The 25382-nt window shown below is 37.4% G+C and overlaps 1 protein-coding gene across 3 annotated transcripts; it reads right to left on the bottom strand.

The window, feature by feature from the left end:
• Nucleotides 1–40: 40 nt before the first annotated feature.
• On the bottom strand, nt 41–24842 carry LOC125237225. Of its 3 annotated transcripts, XM_048144227.1 has the most exons (6): nt 24693–24842; nt 23081–23182; nt 19227–19283; nt 12707–12760; nt 6992–7053; nt 41–264 (listed from the first exon to the last, which is right to left on the bottom strand). In XM_048144227.1, the coding sequence occupies exons 1-6, from the start codon at nt 24762–24764 to the stop codon at nt 141–143; spliced, it is 471 nt and encodes a 156-aa protein (XP_048000184.1). In that variant the 5' UTR covers nt 24765–24842; the 3' UTR covers nt 41–140. The 3 variants fall into 3 exon arrangements, with proteins under 3 accessions (XP_048000184.1, XP_048000185.1, XP_048000186.1); XM_048144228.1 differs by lacking the exon at nt 12707–12760; XM_048144229.1 differs by lacking the exon at nt 19227–19283.
• Nucleotides 24843–25382: the final 540 nt, after the last annotated feature.

Below are 25382 nucleotides of genomic sequence, written 5' to 3'. Positions count from 1 at the left end.
CCTTCCCTTAAAGTTAACGGAATTCAATAAAAACACGGTGTATGTTTTTAGGTAAATAATTTACTTTCTCATGTGACTAGAGAATATCTAACAGCATGAGGAAATGACAATAAAACAACAGTTGTACAAAGTGTAGTTATTTAAACAATAAAGCTATATAAAGTGTTAACAAGATGGGCTAACGCAGGGTACAATTCCACTAGAGCTGTGAACGCTAGCGCAACCACGGCTGCTAAGCGACTGATGCTTCTTATCAACTCTAATCTGTGAAATAAAAAAAACTAAATCCAAATCGGTTCATCCGTTCGGGAGCTACGATGCCACAGACAGACACACACACAGACAGACAGACAAACATACAGACAGACACGTCAAACTTATAACACCCCGTCGAGTTTGCTGAGCGACACAAGTGATTTATCGCTAAAGGAGACTAAGGGCCAGTTGCATCAACCACATTTGACAGACACATCATCGTCACGCAGCAGACGACTATATAGAACTTCGCATACAATAACATTTAACGAACGCTTTAACGGTGACAGACGGTTTGATGCAACCGGCCCTAAGAGTCTAAAATTTCTAAAAGTATAATCCTAATAAACATCCTATTAATATGCTTGTCTAAATCGTAATTGGTTACTGGTTTGGTTACACTAGATAGAAAAATAACATATTTCTTCCTGATTTCGAGGATGTTAACACATACCTAACACAACTTCGCAAAAAAAAAAAACAATAGGCTACTAGACTCATATCTTTGGCACAAGAAATGATTGATTTCTGTAGTATTTGACATATGAAACCAATGTTTATTTATAGATTTTGGGTATTAAACGTGTTTGATGGCTCCGTATTTTCGATTAAATAAATTAATAGTTTAAAAAACACTATAAAACACGCTTTTATAAATGCACGTAAAAGCCAAAAATAAATTATGGATCGTTCAAGTTGTCTCTATTTGTGAGCTGAAGTTTAAAAACTATGTGCTTTTAATTATAATATTTGATTGTAAAAGCGTGGGGCGCTGGAACAGGAAAGACTTTTTGTATAACCACAGAATATATAAGTATAACTTGCTGATAAATCAAATTATGCTATGTTACGGGAAGGAGGTTACACAGATTGACGCGCTAACTGGAGTTGCAGCATGACTAGTAGGTTCTACATTAAACAGTCAAATCAATTAAAAGTCAGTGTTCAAAGTAGGTACCAGTTTGTCGAACTCAGACAAAATATGCGCTAGTAGCGAGGAGAGTCGACAGTCACCGACACTTAGAACGCCGCTTTTTTCCGGTAATCAAAGTACAAAAGGGGAAAGTGTCTACAGTGACAGGATGCAGAGTTCTTGTTCGTGGACGAGATATCTTTGGTTCTCTTTGGTAACCCTTAGGCGGCATATGTAAACGTTATGTTCTTATGCAACTTCATTCGCCAGGAAGTTCGAATTAGTATTTGTTTACAAGAAAGTCTTTCCTGTTCCAGCGCCCCACGCTTTTACAATCAAATATTATAATTAAAAGCACATAGTTTTTAAACTTCAGCTCACAAATAGAGACAACTTGAACGATCCATAATTTATTTTTGGCTTTTACGTGCATTTATAAAAGCGTGTTTTATAGTGTTTTTTAAACTATTAATTTATTTTATACTTTTTAGTCATTAATAATGAAATAAATACCTTTTAACATTTATACATAAAATTATTTCAAGTAGGCGGATTTTACATGCCATTTGTGGCTTAACGTGTACTTATTGCTACTTGCTACTTAATAATAACTAGCGGCTACCGTCTTATTACGGTATTATCATAAAAATGTTTATACCTAGTAAGTTATCCGTAAAAGATAGACAATATAGACATGTGCCATCGCGGACTTTTTGAAGACATTAGAGAGACATACTTTCGACATACATTGTTTTGAAGCTCTCAGCTAGTGGGATTTTGTTTGACTCGATTAGAAAATATTGTCACATTTCAACTAATTCAAACAAAATTTAAGTATTTCTTTTTTGCCGAGCCCCCCTTTATTTGCACTTAAGGGTCACAGGAAAACCATTACCCAACTTATTTTAAATACAACGTTGATCTTTCTTTTATGCGGGGGGCTTTGCCCCCCGAGCCCCCCTTTGTTTGCTCTGAAAGGTCACAAGAAAACGCTAACCCAACTTATTTTAAATACTACGTTAATCTTTATTTTATGCGGGGGGCTTCGCCCCCCGAGCCCCTCTTTTCGTTACTCTTAAGGGTAACAAGAAAACCCTAACCCAACTTATTTTAAATACAACGTTTATCTTTCTTTTATGCGGGGGGCTTCGCCCCCCGAGCCCCCCTTTGTTTGCTCTTAAAGGTCACAAGAAAACACTAACCCAACTGGACAGTGTTATGGAATAAGCGATCAAGCGACAGTTAGTTGAAATCGAGAAAATGAGCTAGAAAGATTTGAAATTTGAATCAGTTGTTGTAAGTTCATTTATAAAGCAAAAAAGTTAATTTTGACATTGAACCTATAAAAGTGTTCATAATTTAAATTGATAAAAAAAATAACACCATACCTATTCAAGTTTCGAAGTTATTAACGTTTTTCCGCTTGATTCTTTATTGAACTAATACTGCGATGAGGTTAATTTATTTCGCCGTAGCGTACTATGAGACATATTTTGTCGCTTGATTCTTTAATGCAAATTGTTAGAGGTAAAGTGAATACTGGAATAAAATAAAATTCCATATATTTGAGTAAATAGTGCTATTGTAAATAAATTAACAACAATGTTTTCCTCCACAATGATTAGGACTAATCCGTCTAACAATTTAGTTTTGTTCTGCAATCAACTTTTTTAATAAATGTCATAAAAATCAGCATATATGGCAAAATTGGCATTGTAACTAATAATAATTCATTAGTACTAGCCAGGATTACACACATAAGATATTATGATATAACAAAACCTCTTGATACTTAGTTCTCATTAAGCGAAATATCCTGCAATTTCAAATATGTAACAACGAATTAAACGACACCAATAGGGCGGTTAAATCGATATTGCGTTTATAAATCATCAAAACTTTAAACCAAAACGAATTAATAACATCTTTATGGCGTTTAACTCGATTTTGCGATTTAGAATATACGCTTATTATAATTTGTAAAAGTAAATTTGGCGTTCAATTCGTTTTTACGTAACGACTTAGTACACAGGGCCATACAAATTTTAACGTGTCGCTTGATTCTACCCCTTAAAATAAGGCTGTAAGCATGATTTTTCAACAAAGAAATAATCAATACTATAGATTATCACATTTATATCCGAACTGCATTCATAACTTTTTTTTCGGATTTTGGCGCTTAGTTCGCTATTCCATAACACCGTCCAACTTATCTTAAATACTACGTTGATCTTTCTTTCATGCGGGGGGCTTCGCCCCCCGAGCCCCCCTTTGTTTGCTCTTAAAGGTCACAAGAAAACGCTAACCCAACTTATTTAAAATACAACGTTGATCTTTCTTTCATGCGGGGGGCTTCGCCCCCCGAGTCCCCCTTTGTTTGCTTTTAAAGGTCACAAGAAAACGCTAACCCAACTTATTTTAAAAACAACGTTGATCTTTCTTTTAACCCCTTCACAGTTTCGTTTTCTTTCAACCCCTTATTTGCCAAGAGTGGCACTGAAGCCTAAGTAGTTTCATGTGCTCTGCCTACCCCTTCGTGGGACACAGGCGTGATTGTATGTATGTATGTATGTATCTTTCTTTTATGCGGGGGCTTCGCCCCCCGAGCCCCCCTTTGTTTGCTCTTAAAGGTCACAAGAAAACACTAACCCAACTTATCTTAAATACTACGTTGATCTTTCTTTCATGCGGGGGGCTTCGCCCCCCGAGCCCCCCTTTGTTTGCTATTAAAGGTCACAAGAAAACGCTAACCCAACTTATTTAAAATACAACGTTGATCTTTATTTCATGCGGGGGCTTCGCCCCCGAGCCCCCTTTGTTTGCTCTTAAAGGTCACAAGAAAACGCTAACCCAACTTATTTTAAAAACAACGTTGATCTTTCTTTTATGCGGGGGCTTCGCCCCCGAGCCCCCTTTGTTTGCTCTTAAAGGTCACAAGAAAACGCTAACCCAACTTATCTTAAATACTACGTTGATCTTTCTTTCATGCGGGGGGCTTCGCCCTCCGAGTCCCCCTTTTCTTTGCTCTTAAGGAACACAAGAAAACCCTAAACCAACTTATTTTAAATACAACGTTGATCTTTCTTTCATGCGGGGGCTTCGCCCCCCGAGCCCCCTTTGTTTGCTCTTAAAGGTCACAAGAAAACGCTAACCCAACTTATTCTAAATACAACGTTGATCTTTCTTTCATGCGGGGGGCTTCGCCCCCCGAGCCCCCCTTTGTTTGCTCTTAAAGGTCACAAGAAAACGCTAACCCAACTTATCTTAAATACTACGTTGATCTTTCTTTCATGCGGGGGGCTTCGCCCCCCGAGCCCCCCTTTGTTTGCTCTTAAAGGTCACAAGAAAACGCTAACCCAACTTATTCTAAATACTACGTTGATCTTTCTTTCATGCGGGGGCTTCGCCCCCGAGCCCCCCTTTGTTTGCTCTTAAAGGTCACAAGAAAACGCTAACCCAACTTATTCTAAATACTACGTTGATCTTTCTTTCATGCGGGGGCCTTTTCTTTACTCTTAAGGATCACAAGAAAACCTTAACCCAACTTATTTTAAATACAACGTTGATCTTTCTTTTATGCGGGGGCTTCGCCCCCGAGCCCCCCTTTGTTTGCTCTGAAAGGTCACAAGAAAACGCTAACCCAACTTATTTTAAATACTACGTCAATCTTTCTTTTATGCGGGGGCGAAGCCCCCGAGCCCCCTTTGTTTGCTCTTAAATGTCACAAGAAAACGCTAACCCAACTTATCTTAAATACTACGTTGATCTTTCTTTCATGCGGGGGCTTCGCCCCCGAGCCCCCTTTGTTTGCTCTTAAAGGTCACAAGAAAACGCTAACCCAACTTATTCTAAATACTACGTTGATCTTTCTTTCATGCGGCTTCGCCCCCTAGCCCCCTTTTCTTTACTCTTAAGGATCACAAGAAAACCTTAACCAAACTTATTTTAAATACAACATTGATCTTTCTTTTATGCGGGGGGCTTCGCCCCCCCGAGCCCCCCTTTGTTTGCTCTGAAAGGTCACAAGAAAACGGTAACCCAACTTATTTTAAATACTACGTTGATCTTTCTTTCATGCTTCCCCCTCGAGCCCCCCCCCCCCTTTTTCTGTTCTTATCTTCCGGCACCATCATCAGGCCTTGAAACCTAATCGTAGTCATAGTTCATTACAAGACTTTTCTAAGAAGCCCAAAAACAGCTATGATACGATGTTCCATCATGTAGTTCCAGTTCATATCTTCCGGCTCCATCATCAGACCTTGAATTCTAATCGTAGTCAAAGTTCATTACAAGACTTTTCTAAGAAGCCCAAAAACAGCTATGATACGATGTTCTATCATGTAGTTCCAGTTCATATCTTCCGGCTCCATCATCAGACCTTGAAACCTAATCGTAGTCAAAGTTCATTACAAGACTTTTCTAAGAAGCCCAAAAACAGCTATGATACGATGTTCCATCATGTAGTTCCAGCTCATATCTTCCGGCTCCATCATCAGACCTTGAAACCTAATTGTAGTCAAAGTTCATTACAAGACTTTCCTAAGAAGCCCAAAAACAGCTATGATACGATGTTCCATGATGTAGTTCCAGTTCATATCTTCCGGCTCCATCATCAGACCTTGAAACCTAATCGTAGTCAAAGTTCATTACAAGACTTTTCTAAGAAACCCAAAAACGGCTATGATACGAGGTTCCATCATGTAGTTCCAGTTCATATCTTCCGACTCCATCATCAGATCAGCTCAACAGTACCATATTATTGTATTGTCATCGGAACTACATATAGCTGCCAATTTTCATTACGCTACGACTCCTGGAAGATGGTTAAATTAGCCTCCGCAGATTCCATTACATACATAGTTACATACACGACGACCTAATAAAAGCGTGTTAAAATGTGTGTATTTTTTTTTTATTTGGCCACCGAAAACGCTGTCAGCCATTTAGTGACGTCATAGTACCAATTTAATTCAGGTCGAGTCAATCACTGACGTAATGAACTTTATGCCTTATACTTAAAATCAGAAAATGTTGTGTTTAATTATATTGACGTCGTACTTAGGAGTATTTCACTAAACGAGCTGGCCATTACACGATACAAATAAAAAAAAATAGCATAATATAATATTTGGATAAAAATGTGCATAAATAATTTTGGCCAGATTTTTCAGTCAAATACCCCTATGTGTCATGCACAGACAATGTATAGATTAAGATGGCTAATTTTGTTTTTGCCTGATTAAGTAAAAGTATACTTTGAAAATGTTGTTTGCGGTTTTCAAGTTAGCTAATTTTGTTTTTGCCTGATTAAGTAAAAGTATACTTTGAAAATGTTGTTTGCGGTTTTCAAGTTAGCCCTATACACTCGGGTGTATAGGCGCCCCGTCCTTAACGAGTAAAGGGCGTTTAACCGCCCGACTCAAATAAATTCCATTTAAAAAAAAAAAAGGTTTTCAAGTCATAATAAAATATAGTAATATTTTATTTCGGTTAATTGGACAGTTTTTAACCCCCGACGCAAAAACGAAGGGGTGTTATAACTTTGATATGTCTGTCTGTCTGTCTGTCTGTGTGTGTGTCTGTCTGTGGCATCGTAGCTCCCGAACGAATGAACCGATTTAGATTTAGTTTTTTTTTTGTCTGAAAGCTGATTTAGTCGGGAGTGTTCTTAGCCAAGTTTCATCAAAATCGGTCTACTATGTCGCGGTCAGGGGTTTTTTCAAAATTTTAATTTTTTAATCATATAAGACACTTTAAAAAGGGTCAAGTAGCCTATTATAATTTCTAGGCGGCATTACATGTAAGTAGGTGTCATTGGTATACCTGCTAGGAACTGGAAGAGATTTTCGGAGTGACTGCTGGAAGATGGTGGCTGGAGGTGTGACCTGGAAAGAAGAAATGTCATTAAGTAGTAAAAGTAAATAATTGTGAGTGTGTATAAAACGTCCCACTTTTTCGATTGCTATATAGCCGGCTTATCAGTTTATTGATAGTATAACCAACCCTCGTCTTTCTGGTAAGCGACAAATTGCGACGTTTTACTAAACACACTCACAATCTTACAGTAAATCGGTAAGTTGGCCGAGATTTGATAGTCATACTTTCATAGAATTTGGTATTGAAATGTAGAAATGCGGTCACCATCCGCGTTTCTTATCCCGTAACCAAAGCCACCGTGCCATCTGGCGAAACGGCTGTTGCTAGCGCCTATGTGACCATTTAGATCGCCTCCGATGTGTACAGATTCGCTAGGGGGAATTTCGGTTACGAGTTTGTGCAGATCGTCCCAAAAAGCATCTTTTTCGTTTTCCGTGCAGTTTGTCTGAGGTGCGTATGCTGATACTATATTAAAGCAAAGTTGATCATCCATTGCGATTTTTACCGACATTAATCGGTCACTTATGCGATCTACATTCACTAATCTGTTACTTAAGGTATCTGACAGTACGATCCCCACGCCATTCCTAGCATCAGACCCGTGGTAGAGCAGTTTGTACCCATTACCTATTGATCTTGATTTTGACCCCCGCCACTTGGTCTCTTGCACGCAGCATGCATCAATACGACGTCGACGTAGGACATCACTCAGTTCGGCACTTCTGCCCGTCATTGAGCCCACGTTCCACGTGGCTAATCGCAGTGCGCATGTATTGCATATGTTACTCGGACCGTCGCTTGAGGGGTACGCCCTAGCATTTAATCGCTCTTTCTTTGACTTACTTTTCATAACTGACAAGGATAAGGAGTGGCTATAGTTTTTATGGCCGGCGGCCGCCTGACGCCAAGACAGTGGCTCTCCTGGAGAGTTGTGGGCGCCGCCGTTGGACTAATCAGTCTCATCCGCCGCCACCCTACTACACTTTCCTGCCTGAAGGTGTAGAACAGCCTGATACTCCAGTATACTAGGGTATTATCTAATTATCAATTAATGTGGGAGTTATCATGGTATCTATTTCATGATAGTATGTGCTCATATTCAAAGGTTATGATTGTATTTGATAGCATATCTTATTGTTAATTTAATGATCTTTAAAGGTTATCTATCTATGTGTGGGTGTATGACGCTGCTATGACTGTGACCTCACTACAGCGTTATAAAAGGGAATTTTCGCGAAAAAAGATTCAATAAGTAACTTGTTTTTCTAAAATAAGCCAATTTAATGTTTTTCTCAGAATCACGAGCCCAAAAATAACATTTGCACCGGCAAGGGTGGATCGGGATCTTGGGCGACCACAGAATTAGCAAGCAAAAAAACCTTTATTTTCTTACTCATAACTTAACAGAATCCTCCAAAGCATACAAATAAAAGAAGTTTTAAAAGTGTAGTTTATGTGGTCGTTAGTATTAAACCGTAGTTGGAAGTGTCGGTATTAAACTGTGCTGTAGCAAAGCTGCATAAGCCCTATAAGCTGTAGCTTGTAGGTCGGACCTGGGTAAGCTGTTACACAGAGGAAGACTTGGAACAGTAGTCTATATTAGTTGTAGTAATCAAGAATCATCAAACAGGTCTCCAATAGCAATTAGACGGTGAACCAATTCTTGGCACTAAAAAAGGCACGAAATTCAATTTTCAATGGAAATTAAACAATTAAACATTTTCACTGCAATGTCACAGTTTCGTTTTCTTTCAACCCCTTATTTGCCAAGAGTGGCACTGAAGCTTTGGTAGTTTCATGTGTTCTGCCTACCCCTTTATGGGATACAGGCGTGATTGTATGTATGTATGTATGTAAACATTTTCAATCGATTTTGAAGTGTTATTGGTCGTCGATGATTCCGTCAACGCCAAGGAAGGCACGCATTATATGAAGACAATTAATTGGGCGGTGAGCCCCACATTTTTAAAGTGCCAAGGTTTGGTTCATGGTCTATAAGAAACGCGAGTAGAACCGTGCTTCTCAATATTTAGGCTAGAATTTTTTATAAGACTTTCTCTCGATGCTTGATGCCTCATGGAGGCATAAGAGACATCTGACAATAAAACAGATTATAAAAGCCACATATAAAAGTTTCTATACGTTAAAAATAATTGTTTAACTTATCGTCCATACATACATAAAATACAATCACGCCTGTATCCTATAAAGGGGTATGCATAACATAATTATTATGAAACTACTAAAGTATCAGTGCCACTCTTGGCAATTAAGGGGTTGAAAGAAAACGATAATTGTGACAAAATTGTGACATTGCAGTCACAGGTTTCCAGCCTCTCGCCTAGTCGACTTCTACGACACCCACGGGAAGAAAGGTGGTGGTAAAATTCTTTTCCCCTCACTAGCTCGGAAACACGTGTTTTGTCCTTTAATACCAGCGGGTAAAAACGCATTTTATCCACTAGTGGGTAAAGTAATTTAACCTTGAATAAAGTCAAATTAACTGCTTTAAAATTGATAAAAGTAGGTGAATCTAGTAATAAAGATGATTTACCGCCTGTGGAACTACTGGAAGCAATGATAAACGCATTTTTTGCGTTGTAGTTTCCTCGCTATAGTGAGGGGAAAAGTTTTGTGTTACACTCGGGTGCAAACGTATTTTACTTCTCGTGTTTTAAAAAACTCGCAAGTTCAGGATTCTATTCTCGAACCACTCGCTTCGCTCGTGGTTCAACTATAGAATCCTTTCACTTACTCGTTTTTCAATTCCACACTCGGCGTTAAAATACAACTTTGCCCCCTTGTATAACAACATACAAGGGGGCAAAGTTGTATTTTAACGACGACCCGCTGGTATTAAAGGACAAAACACGTGTTTCCGAGCTAGTGAGGGGAAAATAACTATAACCCATCACCACACGGGCAACTTATCGTACTGTTAAAAATCTGTGTTCTACTCTGGTTTTTGCTGTCACCGCCGGCTTGATAAAGTGGTCGAGTCCATGACTTGTCTCAGCAAAAACTGGCTAGAACCTTTGGTCTTATACTTTGACCCTAATTATCTGGGGCCTTTAAAGCTTGTAATAAAGTCTCTTTATTTTGATGCTAAATCTCAAGTCAAAATTAAGTCCAGTCAAGTCAAAATATTCTTTATTCAATTAGACTTACTATAAGCACTTTTAAATTGTCAACAATGTAAAGACAATATTCATCTTATTCTAAATATCAGAGCAATTTATGCAACAAAACAATTTTATTGTTTTAAAACTACTTTGAATTAATAAAATTATATCAATCTAATCTAATCTAATCTCTTTATTATATTAGGTTTAATATTTAGCTAGGTCTAATAGTGGTGATGAGCTTATTCAGTTTTTAAAATTAGACTAAACTCGTACCAATGAGTTTTTCGGACTTCGGGTTAGAAGGACAGATGGCAGTACATAAAACTAGTGCCTACGCCAAATACTGGTATTTGTTGTCAAAGCAGACCTCAGGCATAAGCAAATTAAATGCCGGGATAACACAGAAAGGATGATGATTTAACCCTTTAACGGGCAAGACTCAAAAAAATCGTGAGGTCAAACCTCATCGCCATCCTGTAATCCTAAAAATTCTGTACAAGAAAAAAATACAGGCTAGTCTTTTTTGAGACCAGGCCCCGTAGCCGAATGGCATTTCTCCGACGCCAAACGAAAGCGATACGCCGCTGGCTCTGTCGCGCCAATACGCAAGCGCGATAGAGATAGATATCTACTAGCGCTTCGTTTCGTGAGCGTTTCGTGAGCGATTGTGCCATTCGGCTAGCCCTGCAGTGCCCTATAAGGTAAGGTAAGGTGCGAATACCCTTTAAATCAAGGGTGAAGCATCTTCTGGGCGAGCTTACTCCATCGTAGGCCACGTCTTTGCCTTTGGTTAGTCTGTGGCCAAGAGTAAGCCCATTTATATAAATAAAAACCGGCCAAGAGCGTGTCGGGCCACGCTCAGTGTAGGGTTCCGTAGTTTTCCGTATTTTTCTCAAAAACTACTGAACCTATCAAGTTCAAAATAATTTTCCTAGAAAGTTTTTATAAAGTTCTACTTTTGTGATTTTTTTCATATTTTTTAAACATAATGGTTCAAAAGTTAGAGGGGGGGGACGCACTTTTTTTTCCTTTAGGAGCGATTATTTCCGAAAATATTAATATAATCAAAAAACGACCTTAGTAAACCCTTATTAATTTTTAAATACCTATCCAACAACATATCACACGTTGGGGTTGGAATGAAAAAAAATATCAGCCCCCACTTTACATGTAGGGGGGGTACCCTAATAAAACATGTTTTTCCATTTTTTATTTTTGCACTTTGTTGGCGTGATTGATATACATATTGGTACCAAATTTCAGCTTTCTAGTGCTTACGGTTACTGAGATTATCCGCGGACGGACGGACGGACGGACGGACGGACGGACGGACGGACGGACGGACAGACAGACATGGCGAAACTATAAGGGTTCCTAGTAGACTACGGAACCCTAAAAAAGATTTGAAAATATACACTTTGAATGTAAAATACCGCATAGATCAAAACAAATTATTATTATTGATGTATCACTCTCTACTCTACTCTAAATCTTTTAGAGCTACTTAATAAATTACGCTTGAAGTTGCAACGTGCCTATGCACGCAGTAAGCAGTTTTCGATGAAAAGTTTTGTAAGCTATCTTACAAAACTTTTCATCGAAAACTGCTTACTATCGGGCAGGCCGTATGCTTGTTTGCCACCGACGTAGTGTAAAAAACTCAAATTGTTAATTTTCATAATACCTATACACAAGAAAGACGCCGTTTTTCGCGAAAGTTTTTCCTATTGTGCTATATGATAAGATATACAGGATGTTTGGTCCGTGTATATTTATGTTTGTACTCGAGCTATTGTTCAGAGTTTCAGCAAAACACAAACAACAAACAAAGTGACATCGACTTTGTTGAATTGCGTAAGTGAAACACAATCTAAGGCTGTGGGCCAATTTATGAGTGTTAGCGGAAGCCGACTCATCGGTCGCAGAGAGCTGCAGCCCGCAGTCTGCGTCGGGATATGGTCGCAAACTCGTTGAAAATACTCCTCGTTGCGGAGCGAAACATAATAAAAATTGGGGGGATACCTTAAACAGATGATTGAGGGGACACCTTACCATGTCAATCGAATTTCGACTATTTACAAGTGAGTGACCTGGTTTATATTTACCTATAATATGGTTTTTAAATTTACTTTTTCTTAGGGCCACTTGCACCAACCAAAATGGAAGGTTAACCTGAGGGTTAACCCACCATTTTATATGAATTTTGACAGACGACAGCCCACTAACCCTTAGTTAAGTGGTTGGTGTAAGTAGGCATTAGTAGTGTTAATGGTTTGACAGGTTACAGGATTACAGTTCATAATTCATACATTAAAGTAGTAATTTATCTGTTGACAAAAAGTAATGTTCAAAAATTACCCGCTGACCCTCGTAAGACCAATTTTTCCGATTTTAAAGGAACTTTCTTTTATTTCTATGAAAGTTCAAAACTCGCATTTAAATGTTTAAATCCTGTACTTGTACAAGGGACTTTCGAGGTTACTTATTACGCTGTTTCTTATATATTAGACCAAACATAAAACTGGGGTAAAGTTACCTTAAAAACTATCCCCGGCTCGATTTGCGAAGGAACGTAGCCTGTCGAGCACGGCTGCAAACCATTAACACTGCTTAGAGATCTTTATCTGATATTACGGGTAAGTTATCTTATCTTTATTTAAGTACGCTAGATTTACCAAGGAACGTACGCTCGATTTACGAAAGAACGTATATAGCCGGTTGAGCACGGTTGTAAACCATTACGACGACCAGACGACCAATCTGGCCCCGTAGCCGAATGGCATTTCTCCGACGCCAAACGAAAGCGATACGCCGCTGGCTCTATCGCGCCAATACGCAAGCGCGATAGAGATAGATATCTACTAGCGCTTCGTTTCGTGAGCGTTTCGTGAGCGATTGTGCCATTCGGCTAGCCACCCAGGTGTAGTCGGTAGTGACCCTGCCTGCTAAGCCGCTGTCCTGGGTTAAAATCCCGGTAAGGGCATTTATTTGTGTGACATACACAGATAATTGTTCCTGAGTCATGGATGTTTTCTATGTATATAAGTATGTATTTATCTATATAAGTAGGTATGTATATCGTCACCTAGCCCATCCCCTCACCCATAGTTGGGGCTAGGTTGATCTGTGTAAGGTGTTCCCCAATATTTATATTTATTTATCTATTAACACTTAGTTCTTTTTTTAGGAAATCTAGTAACCGTGGCGGGTCATTAATAATGGTTAAGCATAACTTAAAAAGTAAAGAGCGCAGAGACATTGTTGACATGTCTGTAGAACGCCATATTGAACTTTCTTGTGTTGAGATGGACCAATTTATCATTATATGCGTGTACAGGCCCCCTTCGGCGGACTGTAATGTATTTGAATCAGTAATAGATCGCACTACCCAAATAGTTTTCAATTAGGTCATAATGAATACAACGGGGGTAAAGAAATATGTAATGCATTTAATACCTTTTTTGAAAGTGTCTTTGTCCCTGCAGTATCCTCATTTAGCTCAGAAAATAACCCTCAATTCAATCATCAGTCTACTCTTCCTGCTGTTGTTATAACAAACGAATCTGTATTTAAACTGCTAAAAGAACTGGATAAATCAAAAGGACCGGGATGTGATGGCATTCCACCTATTTTCTTACATTCTTGTGCAGAATCACTTTCACTTCCTTTATCTATAATTTTTCGTAACTCTCTAAGGACCTGCACTTTTCCGAAGATGTGGAAAAAAGCTCATATAATTCCCATTCATAAAAAAGGCTCTAAGACTAATATTGAAAACTATCGACCCATTTCCATACTTTGTTAAGTATGGAAATGGGTATTGGCCATTGGTAAAGTTTTTGAGCTAATTATTTTCAATCATATCTATCCCCTTATAAGTCGCGGTATCTCCGATAGGCAGCACGGTTTTCTTAAAGGCCGCTCCACTGTTTCTAATTTAGCCTGCTTTACAAATCACGTTCTTAAGGAAATGGAAGGAGGTGGTCAGGTTGACGTGGTATACACGGACTTCGAAAAAGCTTTCGACCGGGTAGATCACGCCATCCTGCTCTCAAAACTTCAAATGCTCGGAATACACGGTGACTTACTTAGGTGGATTCAATCATATCTCATAAATCGTTCACAAGCTGTTGTCGTGGGTGGTTTCAGGTCTGATTTTATTGATATATCATCTGGCGTGCCTCAGGGCTCACATCTCGGTCCCCTCTTTTATAATGCGTACATTTTTGATATAGATAAATGTTTCACAAATGCTCACCATTTATTGTATGCTGATGACAAAAAAGTATACTTGCGTGTTAAATCTTTAGCAGATTGTGAGCGTTTGCAAAGTGACCTTACTAATCTTATGAGATACTATATAGAAAATAGAATTACAATCAGCATCAGTAAATGTCAATGTATTAGTTTTACACGCAAAAGGAAACCTATTATATTTTCCTATATTTTTAATGGTACGGCAGTCCAGAGAGTCGACGTAGTACGCGACTTGGGGGTACTGCTAGACGCGAAAATGACCATGAGAGACCACGTTGACCTAATAGTAAATAGATCCTATCGTAACCTTGGCTTTATAATGAGGACTTGCAAACCATTCCAGAGTTTATTAAGTTTTAAGATTGTTTATTATGCATATGTACGCTGCGTCCTAGAATACGCTTCCCCAGTTTGGTCAGTCTGCTACGCCATCCACAAAGACCGCATTGAACGAATCCAGAGGAAGTTTATTAATCATTTAAATTACAAATTTAATAATTCATTTGCCTCTTACTCTGACAGCTGCCAGGAATACAACCTTCTCACACTTGAAAATAGACGTAAATTAGCCGATATGAACTTCCTCTTTGATATAGTTCGAAACCGTCTTGATTGCCCTGAGCTATTATCTGGTATACTTTTTCGGGTTCCTAAACGTCGCACTAGGAATACCACGCTATTTCAAGTCCCACTACATTCTACTAACTACGGGGCAAATGCTGTACTATCTCGTATTCCGCATCTTTATAACCAGGAATTCGACTCAACAGATCCTTTTAATGGCACTAAAAATAAATTTAAAAATGACGTATTAAATATATTATTATTGAAAAATAACAGATAAAAAAAAATGTAATTCATTATAAAGTAAAAGGTAAAAGGTATTTTGTGTTTGGGCTTGGAAAGACGATATATCTTGGTATCTTATCACTTATAATATGGAAGGGTATATAAAAAAAAAGTAGAACAATAGTCATTTCTTACAAGAGCTTAATCTGCGTAATATAGTGATCCTTGGGTATAAGCGTGAGTATAAGAATTATTTATAATCGCTAAATTCAAGTACCTATAAATATTATCATAGATTAAATAAAATATTATTAAGGTAGGGTAATATTTAACCTGCGTGTCGACCTCTAACTTCACTTTTCGTTGTATGTATTGTTTGCATCAGTTCACTGTTTTCTGTGTGGCTTGCACATTTTCACTGTAACTGTTTTTAAATATGTAACACAATTATTATTTTTTAGTAACATATTGTGTATAATACTTTTCACTCAACGGATAACTGTTATTGGCCTAAGACTATGTAAAAATACCTATGTAAGTTATATATTTACGGCTGTTGTTGTCCTAAATACCAATAAATAAAATATGTTGTCTTTCATGTAAAATAAAATTGTTTGAGTTCTGACCTGGCTGGTGATCGGCAATGAAACTGGGAAACGTAAAATGAAGGATCCGCACTACAAGCTACGAATTGGTGACGCTTTAGTAAGTTCCGACCGTGAAGTGGCAGATCATTTTGAGCAGTTTTTCTCGAATATACCGGTAGAAACAACAAAGTCTCTTAATTCGTCGCCAGATGTCGCTGAAGAAATTTTGAAGAGAAATGTAGCGGAATGTACAGAATTCTTCAAATTTTCGTATATCACTCCGAACATAGTTCTTAAGACTTTTAGATCACTGAATTTAAAGAAAACTGAAGATCTATGGGGCCTGTCAGTCAAAGTTTTGCATTCCATTATTGAATCTATTGCACCATATTTAGCTGAGATTTTCAACAGATGCATTGATGTTGGCACTTTTCCAGATATTATGAAACATAGCAAAATTATCCCGTTGTTTAAATCAGGAACGAAGACAGATCCTACGAACTTTAGGCCGATTTCAATACTACCTGCATTAAGCAAAGTGTTTGAGAAACTTATTTTAAATCAACTGCTGTCGCATTTCAACAGAAATAAACTGCTTGATAGCAATCAATTTGGTTTTACCAAAGGTCGATCAACCACTGACGCTGGTGCGGTACTCCTAAAGCACATCTTTGACGCTTGGGAAAAAGCTCAAGATGCTGTTGGAATTTTCTGTGATCTGTCCAAGGCATTTGATTGCGTAGATCACGAAAATTTAAAACGAAAATTAAGCCACTACGGGATAAAAGCCGGTGCCCTCGACTTAGTCTCATCATATCTGTCGGATAGGACTCAGAGAGTAGTTATTAATGGAACTCATTCGGCGGGGTCCCCGGTAGCCCTCGGAGTGCCTCAAGGTTCAATTCTTGGTCCCTTCCTCTTTTTAGTATATATTAATGACCTACCCACTCTTGTTAAAGGCAGACATGATATAGTGTTATTTGCGGATGACACTTCTCTTATATTCAAAGTGGACAGGAAGGAAAATAGCTTCGACAGTATTAATGATGCCCTATCAACTATAGTTAACTGGTTTACGGCAAACAATCTACTTTTGAACGCCAAGAAAACCAAATGCATCAAGTTTGCGTTACCTAACGTCAAGCAGATAAATAACAGCAAAATCCAAATAAAAGGTGATACGCTGGAGTTTGAAGACCAAACTGTTTTCCTGGGAGTCACTTTAGACTCAAAACTGCAATGGCACGCACATATTGCTACTTTAGCTAACAAACTTAGTTCAGCTGCCTACGCAGTAAGGAGAATCAGACAGCTAACAAACGTAGAGACGGCCAGGCTGGTATACTTTGGTTACTTCCATAGTGTTATGTCGTATGGAATTCTGTTATGGGGTAAAGCCGCAGATATTCAGACGATATTTGTGCTGCAAAAGCGAGCTGTACGTTCCATATATGGACTGGGCGCTCGAGCTTCCCTAAGAGAGAAATTCAAAGAGGTGAACATTCTTACCGTTGCCTCTCAGTACATACTTGAGAATATTATGTATGCTAGGAAAAACATCCATGAATACAAGCTTAACAGTGATATCCATAACTATAACACTAGAAACAAACATAAACTTGCCGTGCCCTTCCACCGTCTCCGTAAGGTTAGTACGTCTTTCGTTGGGAACTGTACACGTTTTTATAACAAAATCCCCATTGATGTAGTGAACTTGCCACTCGGCAAATTTAAGTCACATGTTAAGCGCTGTTTGCTAGGTAAAGCTTACTATACGGTAAATGATTTTATAAATGATAAAAATGCCTTTAAGCCAGTAGCTTGATTATGGTAGCAGAAGTTTGTAATACAACCGTACTAGTATCCAGTAAAAATGACACAGCGTAATTTTTCTCATGTGATTGTATTGTATCATTAGTTATGTTAGTAGGACGCTTAGAGACCTTATACACCTCTAAGATTTTTGTTTTCATTATATAGCGTAGTTATATAAAATTTATTTAAAGTATGATAGTACAGAGACCTTTACATCTCTAAGTCACGTTGAGCATGTAATTAGTTATGTATAGCTATACTAGGCATTGTTGCCCTCTTTAATGTCACCTACAAGCTTAATGTCGTGTTTCACTGTGTCGATTTTTCTTTTGTCAATTTGCTGTTAGCTTGAACATGTCATGCTCGCTTAAAAGTCTTTGCTTACGGTGGCGTGTTGATCGGGTCGCCACCTTCCCGAATGGAGGTTGAGGGAGGCGATGGCTGAGATACGCGTCATACTCGTGAACGGGTGCTGTTTGTGGAGACTGGTCTGTTCAAGCTTACCTGGGCCACATGTTTTGTTAGATTATTTAACTTTACTTTTGAGCGGATTGCGAGACACTACATTCGGTTCTTGTAAGAATTAAACTTAAGTAAGTAATGTCTTAAGGATGACACTAGAGACCATCACGTTGTCGTTTAATTTAGTTAATTTTAGCTTTTGGACACTTAGAGACTTTATACATCTCTGAGATTTTGATTATATTTTATTTTAAAATAGACTCCTTACTTTAATGACCTTGTTGTCGTTGATTAAGTTAATGTTAGTTTTTTGGACACTTAGAGACCTTATACATCTCTGAGATTTTGGTTATATTTTTAAACTTAATTTGTAACCCTGATTGGCCCTTATTTGTAAACTTGATTTGTTCTTTAATGATTGACAACTAGAGACTTGTACATCTCTTGAAATGTGTAATTTAGCTGTTCATTTTCTGTATTTTTTATTTTTTTTTGTATTATTTGACAAAGGTTTTTACTTTTAAATATTTTAATTTTATAAAATTTGACTCTTGGAGACGCTATACATCTCCATGGATTATTTGATTAAGTATAATATTTTTACTTGTAATATTCAGTCTTTTACAACTATTGAAGTATTATAGATTTCTTTTATCTTTGTATCTGTTTGCACTTTCTTTATGTATTGATTATAGTAGTAATAATATGACATTTAGAGACTTTATACATCTCTAATTCTATATCAGTGTATAGCTACTTTGCTTATGATTAATATTTTTAGTTAATATTTCTATTAATTTCATTTGTTTAACTTTAATGAATACTCTGTAATGTTGACATGTAAAAGTGCCCCCGTGGCCTATTTGCTGAATAAATGATTTTGTATTTTGTATTTTGTACTGCTTCAAATATGTGTTGATTTAGCTCTGGCATCAAGATACTAACGCAGGTATCGTTCTAAGATACATTTATAACTTTTAATGGTACAACATAGAATTCTGATGAGTCTAAAGAGTGTTTCGCAAGTTTTTTTGGCATCGTTCAAAAATCAGGAGAAGAAGAAAAGTAGAATTATCTCAAAAACGAAAAAATAGTAGAATAGTATAAGTATATGAAATAAGTTAGTGAGAATCGGTTTATACATACTACTTCAGTAGTTTCAGTAGGTGATTCAAAGGTGCAGCGAGTACTCCCAGACGTAAGCTAAGAGAAAAAAAATGCTATCTGAAAGGATGTCAAGAATTTATTTAAAAAAATATTGTTATAAAATGATAATTAAATAATCGATCCAAATTGTTATTGATATAGAATTTGAATCCAAACTACCTATTCGAATAATCACAGTAAAACGTCGTGAGGAAACCGGACTAATTCCCAGTGAGGCCTGGTTTGAAGGTCAGAAGGCAGCCTTTTTCGTAAAACTAGTGCCTACGCAAAATCTTGGGGTTACTTTTCAAAGCTGTCCCCAGGCATGGGCCGTGGCGAATGCCGGGATGACGATAGGAGGATAATTATTTACAGTAAGTCCGTAGCTAATAGAAACACGTCAGACTACCTACACGGTGTTTCCGGTATCACTCAAAACCTCAGACACCCCAACTGATTTTTATTTTTTTAAACTCATCTAGAGTATTCATCTTTTAATCTGATCGTTACTTTTTTTTAAATTGAATTTTTAATTTTCTGTACAGCTCTACTTGACTTTTAGCTCTACACTCAATAAAATAATTGCTAACTACCATCATAAACCATAAGACTATTTATTTGTGTACGTTACTGCAACGACATAAGGTTTACCAATAGACAGCTAAGATGTTGTCACTGTAAAACACTTTAAAGCTTTGTCACAGTAAACTTCAAATTGGACAGGTAATCGCAGTAAGCAAATAAACTCAATATTCAAAATGACAAGGTTGTAATTAGGTACGAGTTCAATTTATGACTTATGATAAACATTAAGATTAAACTGACAAACAACGTCAAACTAGCAGCGGAAAAAATAATCGTCCAAGTAACCGGCCAGTATTAATACCCCTAAATACAGAAAAAAGGTAAACAACCTCTAGCAATGCGATATACACAATGTTGTATTACGAGTACAATAGAATGGGCACGTAAAAAATAACTAATAATACTAATTTAAATAAAAATATTACCCCCATCAAGATATAGCTCAATCGATTCTACTCTCGATTCTGAACAAACTGTTTTCAGGTTTTTAGTGTTAAGTGAAACACGGTGTATAATGTAATGTTGTAGCGTTTTTATGATTAAATCTAATCAGATAGGATCAGCCACATCTTGAAACGGGCTTCTATTAAAACTTATTTCAAGCCTATGAAGAAGATGTCCCAATTCCTGAGGCCTGTGAAATGTCAAACTCCTCTACAAAGCGCGGGAGTGTACAGGCTAGACTGTGAGTGCGGGCTGTCATATGTGGGACAGACGAAACGAAGCATTTCCACACGGGTGAAGGAACACATAGCGGATGTCAAGCACCGTCGGCAAAGGTCTGCAGTCTCTGAACATGTCATGGATAAAGTCAATCATGCTATAAAGTTTGACAAGCCTCTGGTTCTCGCTAAGGAGAAGCGATATATACCCAGAATGTTGCGAGAGGCCATTGAGATCAAGAAATATCCAAACTTTAATAGAGAGGATGGCTTTACTTTACCACCGGCTTGGGATCCAGTAGTACATCTGATAATGGAACAAGCACGACGAAGGCTGTGAGGCATTTGTGTTGTATGGTGTTGGACATTTGCAGTTTGTTTCTTTGTCAATTTTGTGTAGATTAATTGGTTAATTATTTTTTAACAGAGTAATGGTAAAATTTTTTGAATATTGTATAACTGGCTTTATTAATAGTGTGTGAACCTGCCTTAGAAATCTATATTATTTGTGGTCATGGTTCGTTAATATTTCTTGTAAGTGGGTAGCTTTAGCACATTTTAATTTTTCCTCAGTCACCCGTTGACCACGAACGCTGTAAAGAGTTCGAAACGTCGGGATGTATTTTAAATTCATTATACGCGATTTAATCCGTTTCCATAGTTTTATTTCATGAGTAACTATCGCGGTAACCGAAGACAATATTAAATCTAATTAATTTAGAAAACATATCGCTCGGCAATCGATCAACCTGTGACGTGTTAATAATTTGGGTCCCACCACAAAAGACGCACAAAGACGTCATTGTGATACGAGTACATTGAATGCTTTTGTCTAAGCGAAAGCAAATAACTTTTAATAAATCCTATCTTTATTATTTCTATCATTTTAAAAGTTACCTTCTTTCATTAGCAATATAGAAGATAGTAGGTTTTAAGTTAAAGTGAGAAGTGAAACGCTTTCAAAGAGTGAAACGTAAATGGAGAGAGCGGACTGGCAAAAAGTGGATTAGCAAATTAGGATATTGTCCTGTGAAATTTAAATATAGGCTTAGATAAAAGAGTTACTTTCACGTTTGAAACTGTTTCCTAAACTATAGCTAAGTTTACTTTTCTTTTGGATAAGTATTCTTATAACTAACGCTAACGCGTGTTAGGTACTGTCGCTACAAGTAGACACAGTGTGAGTTTATAGTGGGCTTTACGAAATCGACTGAATGACTTTTGGTTTATCTTACGCACCAAGGCAAAAAAAATCTTTTTAGGTTTTAGAAACATCGAAGGCTGTCAGAATCTTGTTTTCTATTCAAATAACTAACTCTAATACGTATTAGGTACTGTCACTATACCAGTATTTAGACCGGCGTCCATAATGGGCTTTATGAAATCCACTGAATGATGTTTGGTTTGTGTTATGCACCAATGCAGTGAGAATGTTATTAGATTGTCGGGGCATCGAAGGTTAGGTATCAGAATCTTTTACCAAGGCTATGTAGCTATTCTTTGTATTATACACATGTGACGTTTTCATGTAATAGGTAGGTACCACATTCTGGCTTACCATACGGACGAAATTTGCTCGTATCTTTTGTTAGAGCGTGGCTTAAAAGACAATGTGGTACCTTTTACTTGAAAACGTCACATGTCACCTATTTTCTGTGTAATCTGAAATGAGAGCATAAAAACATTTGTATGGAGAACCAACCGTGCTGCGAACCAAAACGACCTGTCCACTTTCGGAGTACCAATCTAGTGGGAGAGCAGAAGAGACGCCAAGAAACTCCGCTAACTTCTTACTTTTATCTCCTTCTTTTATTAGTATTATGTGTTGTTGTTACGCCGTGGTTTGCGTGGACGACGGGCACGCGATGGTGATGCAACGCGACGAAATCAAACCTTCGATCTCTATGGATGTGTCTTAGGTGAGCGATAGAGAACTAGGGATGATAAGATTGATAAGCGATGTGATGCGACGCGACGGTAGCGGTCGCGCGATCGTCGTCTATGCAAGCCGTGTGTGTGTGTGTGTGTGTGTGTGTGTGTGTGTGTGTGTGTGTGTTTGTTTGTGTGTGTGTGTGTGTGTGTGTGTGTGTGTGTGTGTGTGTGTGTGTGTGTGTGTGTGTGTGTTATCCGTGTGGTGGCGGGTTAAGAATTTCATCACCCCTTTCTTCCGGTGGGTGTCGTAGAAGTCGACTGTGGGATATGGGTTAAATTGTGGCGTAGGCGAGAGGCTGGCAACCTGTCACTGCAATGTCACAGTTTCGTTTTCTGTCAACCCCTTATTTGCCAAGAGTGGCACTGAAACTTGAGTAGTTTCATGTGCTCTGCCTACCCCTTCATGGGATACAGGCGTGATTGTATGTATGTATGTGTGTGTGTCTGTTTGTCCGTCTTTTACGGCAAAACGGAGCGACGAATTGACTTTATATTTTAAGTGGAGATAGTTGAAGGGATGGAGAGTGACATAGGCTACTTTTTGTCTCTTTCTAACCCCCACTTCCCTAAAATGGGGGTGGAAGTTTGTATGGAGCATTCCGCAATTTTCGAGCGAAGCCGCGGGCAAAAGATAGTTGACTGTAAATTGTTAGTTTTGTGAGTTTAGATAGTTACCTGCTCAGTGACGGTCATCTCCGATTTGACGTCAGCGTGGATAGGCTGGACATTCTTGGAGACGATTTCTAGAGTTCCTCCAACCTCACGACGATACCGTGACTGAAACACAAAACCGTGTCCACATTCAAAATTCATCTTCGCAAATTCATACTGGCTAAGCAGAAAAGCAACCGCAACCGTGCACACTCACACACATTTACATGTACATACATTACACACAAACATTCTAAGACTTTTTATGTTATTTAGTTTCTCATTGTTGTCTAAATTGTACATAGTCCATTTACTTAGTGCCACCTAGTCCATCTTCTAGGCCTTACAGAAAACCAGCATTGCGGAGTGTGCCATGTGGCCCATACCGTGACACCTAGCTGAGTAAGGACCATTTAGCGCAACTTATAATTTTTTGTTTGTAACTAGTTTTAGTTTTAGATAGTTATTGATATGTATTTTGTGCTAATAAATGCTTTTTCTTTCTTTCTTTCTTTCAAACAATTAATTATACAACAGTTTTATAACATATCTTCATCAGAACACTTTTAAACAACTGCCGACCCTGGTCTCATCACATAAAGGACTATTCACTCGAGAAATGACTATGTATCATTTTTTTATACAGAAAAGTCACGTGATATCTTTAAAAAAATCTGCTGAAGATTTCACATTGAAAACAAAATTGGCAATCAGCAGTTTTGAAATATTAAATTGTTGTAAATATCAACGTCCGGGTAGCAACGTCGATTTTTCACGATCACTTTTTTTAAAAGGGTTATCTATCCCTTTTAGTTCGCACCAATAATTTGTACACATATTCCTGTAAATTTAAGTAAGTAAAAAGTAAGTAAACACTTTATTGTACAGAAAAATAATACAGCACATAATATTTAAAATAAAAAGTTTCAGTACAAAGGCGAACTTATCCCTTTAAGGGATCTCTTCCAGTTAACCTTTGAGCATTTGAGGGAGAATTTGAGACGGTAGACATCCACATAATACAAAAACTACAAAATAATAACAATACATTTTTCATTCCTTAGTCTAACACGCAGTATATATTAATAAATATATAAATAATCAATAAATATTTAATATATATAAAATATATATATACTACTTACAAAACCGCATACAATCCCTGTCTCAGTTAAATTTAATCTGAAACTGTGGTGTATTTATAATAAACTATTATTTTTAACCCCCGACGCAAAAACGACGGGGTGTTATAAGTTAACGTATCTGTCTGTCTGGTTGTCTGTCTGTCTGTCTGTGTGTCTATATGTGGCATCGTAGCTCCCGAACGGATGAACCTATTTAGATTTAGTTTTTTTTTGTCTGAAAGCTGAGTTAGTCGGGAGTGTTCTTAGCCATGTTTCATGAAAATCGGTCTACTATGTCGCGGCCGGGGGATTTTTCAAAATTTTAATTTTGTGGTTAGGTTATAAATGGTAGCGATCTCTCATTTCGGAGGCCAACATTCACTTTGGATCACTGAGCCAAAATAGTTGGTTATTTTTTATTATTTTAAATAAAGTCGATTTAAAAACGCCACTGTAGGTATCATAAGTCATTCTTGTTAAGTAAATTATAAAATAATATTCTTTTTACTTACTGGCCTAGTGAAATATCCATTAGCAATACAAATGATGGTGCTTATTACAAAAGCTATGGTCCACGTTTTCATATTGTTTCACAACATGCTTTTGGTTCGAAAATAAAGTTATAAGAAAAAGCAATTTGAGTCGTAAAACTTTTAGGTCGATCGAGAACTGTACCAAAGTTGAAAACGCCTTTTTTAGGGTTGCGTATACTCTTACAACAAATTTAACATTTCATAACAAGGTTTTCTTAACTATGTATAAACGATAAGATAACATTATGGCCAAAAATGTAATACAGGTACCCGTTTGTATTGCAGAATTTTCAGGGCTGGAATTTTAACATGACAAAAAGACAATTTAAAATGTATTTACAATATTTAGTGTGCAATGGACTGGTGGGGCCTACTTTTCATACATATTTAAATACAAAAAAAATCTAAATAACAAAAACCTAAAAATCTAAAGACTGCTCTACAAACAATATATTCATAAATAAACTGAACATGAATGTGCATTAGGGTTTCTTTGACTCTAGTTATGAAAAAGATTTTCACAGCTATTTTAGAACACTATAAAAAATTTCAGTACCAACCTACAAAATTCAATCTTAAAGGCAGATAAAACCTTAGAAATACCAGAATATACGAGGTTACAACCCAGCTGAATAAAAGATCTAAAAATACAAAAAATAGCTATATAAC

Source organism: Leguminivora glycinivorella, chromosome 20 (assembly GCF_023078275.1).
Source record: "Leguminivora glycinivorella isolate SPB_JAAS2020 chromosome 20, LegGlyc_1.1, whole genome shotgun sequence".
Lineage (NCBI taxonomy): Eukaryota > Metazoa > Arthropoda > Insecta > Lepidoptera > Tortricidae > Leguminivora > Leguminivora glycinivorella.
This window is presented reverse-complemented; position numbering and strand designations above follow the sequence as displayed.